A 9,649-nucleotide genomic window follows, 5' to 3' on the forward strand; every position below is an offset into this window, starting at 1 on the left:
CTAAAAAGTGGTGCATAATTCTCAGCTCGTACCAAAACATTGGTAGATTCTTGCTTGCACTCTCACTATGAGATGCTTTTATTATTATTGACCATCATTGAACATACGAAGAAAAAAACACTGTATATTTTAGCAAGAACTGGTAATTCAAAATTTAATTTCAAAATTCATACAATAATAATCATGGGTTTCTTGACGGATAATGACAAAATTAAAGCATTCAAAATTACCAGCCGTGGAAGCAATATAATGCAAATATATATTATATTGTATACATACATCTAACCCCAATGTATTATGTATATATGTAAATCCCCATTTTCTTTAATCACTGTACTATTATACCCCATTCATATAGTAATATATAATTAAAGAAGTATAACAAAGATGATAGAAAGGTAGAGCAGCATAAAATCAACTTCTTTAATGAATTTTTGGAGCCTAATTTTAGGTTTTGATCGAAGTTGTTTAATTCGTTGATACTCTAACCGGCCAAATCATGGAGCAACTGTGCACCCATCAAGTTCCTATATGGCAAGTTCTGACCTTCACTGTCCAGAAGTGAATAAGGGACTGTTTGGCAATCTTCAATTTGGTCTCTAGGGTAGAAGAGAGACGATGAACTCGCCGCCGCCGCCGCCAAACCCATTCCTCCGTTTCCCCCTTGCTGTTGCAGTCCCAGCGTCAACGACACGCCGCCGCCGCCGCCGCCGCCGCTTTTCCCTCCGCTGCCACCACCCACTGCGGCGTAGCTGAAGGCGGCTCCGCCGGAGTAGGACGAGAAGTCCATCCCCACCGGCCCAAATTGGTGGTCCCCACCGCCGCCTCGGGCCCCGAAGATTTGAAACGCCGCCTGTTGATGATGAAGGTGGTGTTGGTGGTGGTGATCATCCTCGCCGCCGCCTCTGGGTTGATCGCTGGCGTTGTTCTTATCGTCGGCGGCGGCGGGGTGGTTGTTGATGATGGAGGAGATGCACTCGGAGTCTATGCGTACGAGGTTTGGCTTCTGATCCTCCGTGTCGTTCCTAGGATTCTGGAGGTTCCGCCCGGCGCCTTCCCCATTGTCGTCCGACGTGGCAAGGAGATTCTCTTGTTCCTTTGTTTCTTCCACATACATCTCCTCCACCATAGGCTTCCATAGCCTCACCCTTGCATTGATGAACCAATTAGACACCTACATGTACAAAACCCATGCACATATCATTATTATTATTATACTAATTAATTAATCACGCACGACACATACTACAAAACAAAGCCCTAAGAAGATTTCACCCTTGATATTATAAACTATGGATTAAAATAATCTCTGGCGGTGTGACGAAAGTGTGAAGATGAATCCCTTGTACACAGATCGAATTAATTACTAGTAATTTACTTCCTCCAGCTACACTTGGATAACTATCCTGGGACTTTAAATTAGTCTAATTTAGACTAAAAATCTAATGTATCAGGTATTGACTCTTAGTGCTTCAACATGTTGAGAAAGTATAGATGAACAGATACTATAATGTAATAGAGTCAGTAGTACTCAAAAAATTATCAACTACTATGTAATGTCATGTAGCGTGATAACACCTCTCTATTACCATTTTTTCAAATGGGTGGTCATAGAAAAGATTGAGAAAATATAGAACAGATACTACCTTTGTAATTATTTTCAAAAAATAATAATAGTAAGGGGGAGAAAGGGACATGCCTGGCTTCTTGAAAGACCAGTTTGGCGAGCTAAAATATGTTTATCCACATCACTGGGGTACCTGCAAAAGGGTTTCCCATTAAAAACAAAAGTACCTCACCTTGAAAGTTAATTAATGATTTTGCTGTGCCTAACTTTCTAGTACTACATGCATTTCCTGTGTATGTCTGTTGGCCTTGGGTGCATGGGACCTATGGAGGTGGAAGCAAGAACAAAATGAAAACGAAAACCACACAAAGACGAACCAAGAAAAAATCCAGAGAAAAATTTGATGGCTAGCTAAGCTACATACTAACAGGGAGAAAGAAACGACAAGACAGACAGTGAATAATTGGAATCTCAAACGTTTGGTTATATTCTTCAAAAACGATTGATGCCAACATATTGTACTTACTAGATTTAAGAAAAAAATTTATGATTACTATGTGAATTTAACTCGACTCGATTTAAATTTTTAATTATTCCTGAGTACGCACTAGTAAATTAAATTAAATCATGTTTAAGTTATTCCCAGTCTGACCAGCTTGGTTAGGGTTAGAGGATTTACGGGTGGAGAAAGTGCTCGAAGAGCCAAGCCCGGAGAACGGAGACGGATCGCTCCGGCAGGCCGCGTTGGGGGCGCCATGGGTGGCTTTCCATCATGGTCATTTGCTGGAAAGCCCTTTGTTGCCGGAGGGCTTGATCGAGGGCTCTAAGCCGCGGCGTTTCTCCTTTGGTGGTGCCGGGCGCCACCGTGTCCTTCTCGCTCGTGGCCTTCTTGATGGCCTTGATTTGGGCCACGATCCCGTCTTTGAGGCACCTAAAATGCCTCGACATCGCCTTGGAAGCCAAGGCGGAGTACACGGTGGCCGCCCCGTTTCCGGCCACCGCCTCGAAGGAGGAGACCACCGCCTTCATTTGATCGCAATAGTGCTTGTATCTTCTGTCAACCTGTACAAGAAATCCCCGAAAACAACGTTAAATCTTTAAAAATATATAACTGCTACTATTAGTACTAATAATTGTGACTTGGTATAAATATCAATTTGTGACCATGTGAGCATTAATATAACCGAAAGTGCATTGGTGGATTAATTAGTTCAAGATTAATTTCAAGTCTCATGTACAGTTACCATTTCCGCCATGATAAAGGTTACTAGTTTTGAGATGTGAATTGAATATATTCATATTATTATTCCAACTAATCAACTTATAAGTCTTTAATGTTGATAATCTAGCCAGTTGGGGGTCCTGAATATGCTAAAGCACCAATCTTTTCCTTGAAGCAGTTAGGCACAGTAAAAAGGGAGAAAAAAAAAAAAAAGTGAATTCCAGAACAAAAAGGGTTTTCAAAAATATATATGGATGTACCTCTTCAAGCATTTGAAGGAGCTTGGTTTTTCTCTTCTGCAATTCAAGGAGGTCAAGGGAACCCAAAGAGGGCTTTTTGGAAGAAGAAGCTGCAGATGCACTGTTCTCATCCTGCCATTGACTGGTCTTCTGGAGCTTCATTTTGGCAGAATGATGATTGCTATTATCTGCAGAAGTTCCCAGGCAACAAAACTCATTTAAGAGGTCCTGGGCAGGCCCCAAATACTTTGAGTTTCTGATCTGGAAATAGCCGGTTTCTGATGGGTGGTTCAGATTCGAAACAGCTTTTCCCAGGAACCCATCATGCTGCATCATAGGAGCCCTCAGATCATTCTCATGGTGTCTCAGCTCAAAAGACTGTAACCCAATCGCAGAAGGATTAGAGGAGCTGAGAGACAGCGAAAGCCCCTGGCTCGGCCTCTCGTTTCCCTCGCAAGGAAACACGCATCTTAGAGACGGATCATCCTCCACCCACGCCCCGCCGCCGGCGCCGCCAGGCGGCGGCGGCGCTCCGCCCATCATGGTGTCGCTAGTAGTACTGAAATCTTGATGGTAAAACTCATGGCTCGTGGATGGCTCGCCGGAAAGACCCGTCTTGGAAGACGACGGCCCCCCGCCGCCGCCGCCGCCGCAGGCGGCGGCGGCGGCGCCTTTGTTAAAGAAACTCTTCCACCCTATCATCTCCATCCCAGTGGTTAAATTATAGATCTCCGGATTGGGCTCAAAGTTTTGCTGTATTTGATGAATCTGAGGATTGGTTGGAGCATCAGCGTACCAATATCCGGTTGTTGTCACCATAGCCGACCTGGTTTTCTCTTCGCCTTGCCCAGCCATACATAACATAGATGCTTTTTCTTTGCTAAATATATGCAAGAATCGCCTCCTAATTAATACAAACCCAAAAACGGAAAACCGGTAAACTAAAAATAAGTAGAGACTAGAAAAAACCTTCACAGGAAAGGAAGAAAACGTCAATCAAGAATCAATGTTACCTTTTCCAGACAAAAAGATTCAATCTTTATCCACTTGGGTGTCGACCCAAACTTGTTTTCGAGACTGCAGCCACCATGTATATGTGTCGCTTCTTTCTGGAACTTGATCTTCTGTTAATAGCCCAACATGAAATGGAGTCCCATGAAAGGTAACCCAGGAAGGAAGGAAGGAAGACACACAGAAACAGAAGATCAGAGGATGTTTGGATGTTTTGTGGGGAAGAAGAAGAAGAAGAGAGAGCTGTGAAGGAGAGGGTGATGTGATGATGACCTCTAACTCCAAGCCATGTTCTTCATCTCATATACTCTCTCTCTCTCTCTTTCTCTCTCTCTCTCTGTGTCTGTGGGTGTGATTGTGTGAGCTCTCTGGTGGGTCAATGCTAAATATGTACAAAAAAGACTTCTTGGAAGGAAAATCAAATCCTCCACCCTACCAATAATTACAGGCCCCATCCAATTAAAAAATTACACTAATCATTATAATCATCTAATTTTTTTAATCTTAAAAAAAATTTGGAGCAGTCCTACCCTAAATTTTTCATACTATTGACTTGATAATTATAAAGTTACAAATTTGACTCTCAACAATAACAATTTATTGACTTTCTTAGTTTAACCTGATCATGAATGAACAACCTAGCTAAGCTTGATTACCTTATTGTATGGTGGTCCTTTACCAATTACCGACAAGGGTTACAATACAGGTTGGATTTACCCAATGCCTTCGAGAAATAGTTGCTAGTCTTCTTGTCAGAATCAAAATTTTAAAAACTTAAAGTACAAAGTATTATTTAATTAGCGTTAACTACCCAAATTATTCATGCACAAACACTTCAATCCATGTATAATAGTAGCATAAAATCTCAAGTTCATGATTTACAAACAGTACTGTACTAATCTTAAAGGGATGAGAACAGTGGCAAGAGCAAGCTATATAGGATCATAATAACTTAGTCCTCCTCATCCTATTACATAGTACTATAGTACTGGCACATGCTATGTTTTATCTTCATATATTCCTACACTTTTACATTAAATTGATCAGTCCCAATAAAGTTATCATGGTCCGTATAATAATATAAAACAATGTCATGCCACAACTTCTTACTTGATACACAATTATAAGCACATTTTCTACCAATCAATACTAAATTTAGTATGCCAAAAATCGTGTGGTCAAGCGGCATAGTTGTGGTTCTTTTTGTGCTTCAGTAGGTTGAGAAAATATTTCTGTATGAACAGATATTACATTGTAACAGAGTCAATAGTATTCAAAAATACTAAATTCAGTCTTAAGACTTTTTCAAAAATTTTAAATTTAATCCTTCACAAACAATTCTATCACATTTTAGTATTAACTTTCATGATTTTCCCAAATTTTGTCCTGTCATGTAATCTATTCTATTATGTAAACTTCAATTCAGGATGCCATCTCTTATATTTGATAAAGAATGGTCCTTGATCCTTTTTTTTTAATACCAAGAAAACGTACAATATAATCATTATCTTAGAGTACAGTGTACATTGGACAAATCTCACCTTGTGATCTTAGCTGGCAAATGACCATAAAGAAGTAAACCAACTTAAAGTTATTTATAGCTGACTGACTCAAATCAAAAAGCCTAATAGATCAATTACACAATGAGTCAAACTTGAAACATTGTGGTTACTAAACTAATCATCGCGCAACCACTACACGATGATGTATTGAGTTAACTAACAAATGATCCCAATGAGGTAAACCAATCTAAGTTGCTTATAACTGATCGGTTCAAACAAAAAAAACTTAACAAATCAATCTCACGATAAGTCAAAATTAAAATCATTTTAAAATTACTTGACCGTATTTGAACTCCGATTCAAGCATGCATTAATTCAACATAGTACATGAATAGATACCGTTGGGAGAGAGAGGGGGGGGGGGGATTCATAATAATAATGTATGATTGTAGGGTACAAACCCCCAAAAGTGGAGGTAAGGTATAGTTGTAGGAATGGAGTTTTTTTCACAGATGGAGGGGGGGAGGGTATCTGATCTCTGTTGTGTGTTCTGACTTGTGGGGCTTAAAAAGAAATCTGGTCAGAAAATAAATTGAATACAAGTGTGAGTTTTGGGTGAGAAGTTAGCCCTGAGGGAAAGGGGGGTGGGAGTTTTGAGATTTTCTGACAGGAGATGAAAGAGAAAGAGAGAGATGAAATTAAAAGGAGAATTGGATGCCAAAAAATTGTTTGGCATGGCTGAAGTGCAAAAAAATGTTCCCAAAACTAGACCCTGTAGATGAGGGGGGTGGGGTGGGGATCAGGTGGTCCACTCTTTCCCTTCCAACTAATTTCAATTAAAACCACCCGGCAATTAAAGTCATCCACCGGTTTCTTCTCCAAACATGGGACCACTGTCTTCCTCTTCATCTTCTTTTTCTCTCTTTTTTTTTTAATAAAAAAAATTATTTATTGAAATTGTACACTTGCTTGCATGTATGGATGATTCAGTTCATAGTGGAATGATGCTGGTTGATCTTGTTTCGTACGAACAACTTTTGCCCCTTCACCCGATTCTCTTCCCATTTTTATATTCATTTTGCATGCCCATTCCATTGGAACCCATAGTTACTTATCAAGATTCTTTATTTTATTTCATTTTCTCACTTTTTTGCCCGCGAATTATAATCGGTATGTACTATGTAAACAAACTTTTGATCCCTAAAATAATAATGATTTCAATTCAGTCTCTCATGAGGTTAATATTTTATGACCAACGAAAAAGTGACCAAAATTTAGGTTTTTATAAGGCTTTCCCCAATAGTTGTAATTTTGGTGTGGTTTTTGAGGAGTTTTTGTAAGAATGATTAGGAAATAGAAAATGGGGTGGAGGAAAAAAATAAAATAAAACAAAAAAAGCTGAAAAAATAAATAAATAATTTCCGCGCCCGCCTGGGCGCGAGAACTGCGCCTCACGGACTGTGAAGCGCAATTCTCCTCTCACCAAGGGGCCCACCATGTCAACATAAGAACCCAAGTGATGGGTAAATACGCAATTGGACTAGGCGGACCGTGCACTGTGCTACCCTACTTGACAACCACTTGGCCGATCCGCATCGACCACTCTACACTTCGTCAACAACCACTCGGTCGGTCCGCATCGATCACTCTACGCGCCAACAACCACTTGGCCGATCCGCATCGATCACTCTACACTTCGTCAGCAACCACTTGGTCGGCCTATTACCGCCCTACGGGCGACCCGCTGCCACCCTACGGTTGACTTACTGCCGCCCTACGGGCGACTTATTGCCACCCTACGGGCAGCCTACTAGAGAGCTAGGAGATTCCGACCTACAGGAATCATTCGAGCTCCCCGAAGTTTCTAATCGTTTGCAATGCTCGAGGCGACAAGTGATGGCATTTTGTGAGTAATTGATCTGCCACCTCGAGCACCTAAACGTCACGGAGATCCTGCAGAGCGACTGTTCGATGTGACCAATGCCGACATGACACGTCAGACCATCCGCATGTCATCTGTTGAGTACTCACATGACCTGCTTAGTATAAATAGGGGGATCACTCCCCTCACTTGGAGATAAAGAACTCATCAGTACTACACTAATACACTTGCGATTTGCTCATCTTTCTCCTACTTACTCTTTATCAATGTTCGTCACCCGCTGAGCGATATAGCTTCGAACCGCTCAGTCGTTGACCGGTAGACCGACCGTCTGACTAGCCGAGCGACATTCCTCACCACCCGTAACACACGTATCCGTAGCGTAATCGTAAACCCCGTTTACATTAACGCTATCATTGGCGTCGTCCGTGGGGATTGGACAAGTCACTTCGTCTATCCCGTTATTTTTCTTTCTTCTCACAACCCTCTATTGTCCTCAAAATGACGAACAGCAGGAAAATTTTGAGCCAAAGTCATGCGCGTAGGGGGAGTCCAACCCGGCAGGTTGGGCCTCACCCTGACAATGTGATTGAAACACTCCCAGAAGATGATCTACGTCGCCAGTTGGATCGATCTAGGAGCCTAATGAACGAGCTGACATCCAACCAAAGGCAAGATGCACGACCTACCCAACCGGTCAACCCGAATGTAGGCGGACATGCTGGGCAAACGAGTTTTCAAATTCCAGTAACATATGCCATGCTGCCCCCAGCGGGCCAAATGCTGACTCCAACACCAGGTGCACTTGGGGGAAACCCGTTGCAAGGAACTCCACAACAAGGATTGACTCCGATGTACCAAACGTGGCCGGGAACTCCTGGATACTATGTCGTATCACCCACTCCCCAAATGATGGCAATTCCTCAAATCCCCGCCGTGGAACAACAGGTGCCCCAACCTTCCCAGAGGCAACAGTCGCACCCCCAACCTCAAGATCGTAACTTGGAGGAAGTCCAATCTACAGATCACACACGGAGGTCCAATCGAGAGGGATGTCGGTATGATCCCATCCAACGTAAGAGCGCTTTTGATCGCATCCGGAATAGTGTTAGATCTCGGTTGGGGCCTCAGAATGACAATGAACACGCGAGACAAAGGTCCCGAAGGACTGTGGAAGAAAGCAGCACTGGAAGTGCACAATATGGGGGCGCCCGTTCAGCTGATAGAAGGGCACGACCGGTCGGTCGAGTACGTGATCGGCGGACTAGTCGAGTAGACGATCGACCGGCTAGGGAAGAGAGGCGACCCGATGAAGAAGATAGTCCCCGCAGCCAAATGGCCAGGATGCAGGAAAGAATAGATCGTTTGCAACAAGAACTTCGCGAGAAAGTCGGGGCGAGAAAAGAACCATCATGCCCGCTAATTGCCACCCCCTTTACGGACGACATCATGAATGCCCACTACCCGCAGGACCTCCAGATCCCGTTGGCCCACACTTATTCCGGGCGGTACGACCCGCAAGAGCATATCGACATGTATTATGGCAACATGCTGATGTTGGGAGTAAGCGATGCGGTTATTTGCAGAGCTTTCTTCGCCACCTTAGTCGGTAAGGCGGCCGAATGGTTCAAGGATTTAGAGCGGGGGTCGATCAGAAATTTCGGCCAGCTGGCCGATAAGTTCGTAAAGCGCTTCGCTGCAAGTAAATCGAGAAAGAAATCTTACACCTGCCTGAACAAGGTAAATCAGGTCGTGGGAGAACCGTTGTCTACTTTCTTATTCAGATGGGAACGTGAGGTTGATGAGGTTGAACCAATGGAGGACCAGGTGGCAATCCAAGCCCTCCTTGCATCACTGTGTTCTGGGGCGCTCTACTACGACCTCATAGTTAATCCCCCCCGAACCTATGAGGAGGCCATCACCAGAGCTAAACATCATGCAGACGCCACCGAAGCCAACATGGCAAAGAGACGTGATGAGCAGCCGGCCAATCGGGACAGAGGCTATGATCAGAGGAAAAATAAACCACCGTTCAAACACGTCAAACAACACAATCGACCAGATGACGTACCACGTTTCACTCCGTTGAACAGACCCCTGGTGGAAGTTTTGTAGTTTGCCGAGCAATGCAACCTGATCCACCTGCTAGAACCGGTACCTGAAGGGGAGGACAAGAGCAAGTATTGTGCTTTCCACAGAGTCAAAGGACACAATACTTCGGAGTGC

General features: G+C 43.2%; 1 protein-coding gene across 2 annotated transcripts; it reads right to left on the reverse strand.

The window, feature by feature from the left end:
- Positions 1–211: 211 nt before the first annotated feature.
- Positions 212–4,393, reverse strand: LOC116000274 (homeobox protein BEL1 homolog). Of its 2 annotated transcripts, none has more exons than XM_031240333.1 (5): positions 4,042–4,393; positions 3,050–3,908; positions 2,247–2,629; positions 1,700–1,760; positions 212–1,174 (listed from the first exon to the last, which is right to left on the reverse strand). In XM_031240333.1, exons 2-5 carry the CDS (start codon positions 3,890–3,892, stop codon positions 485–487), a joined length of 1,977 nt encoding a protein of 658 aa, XP_031096193.1. In that variant the 5' UTR covers positions 3,893–3,908; positions 4,042–4,393; the 3' UTR covers positions 212–484. The 2 variants fall into 2 exon arrangements, with proteins under 2 accessions (XP_031096193.1, XP_031096191.1); XM_031240331.1 differs by having other exon boundaries at positions 3,050–3,932.
- Between the last annotated feature and the right edge of the window lie 5,256 nt (positions 4,394–9,649).

This window comes from Ipomoea triloba, chromosome 12 (genome assembly GCF_003576645.1).
Source record: "Ipomoea triloba cultivar NCNSP0323 chromosome 12, ASM357664v1".
NCBI lineage: Eukaryota > Viridiplantae > Streptophyta > Magnoliopsida > Solanales > Convolvulaceae > Ipomoea > Ipomoea triloba.

Coding starts and splice junctions, on each gene's coding strand:
- LOC116000274 (XM_031240333.1), bottom strand. CDS start 3,892: ATGTTATGTATGGCTGGGCAAGGCGAAGAGAAAACCAGGTCGGCTATG. Junction 2,630..3,049: donor TCCTTCAAATGCTTGAAGAG/GTACATCCATAT, acceptor TTTCTTGTACAG/GTTGACAGAAGATACAAGCA. Junction 1,761..2,246: donor TTCGAGCACTTTCTCCACCC/GTAAATCCTCTA, acceptor ACCCTTTTGCAG/GTACCCCAGTGATGTGGATA.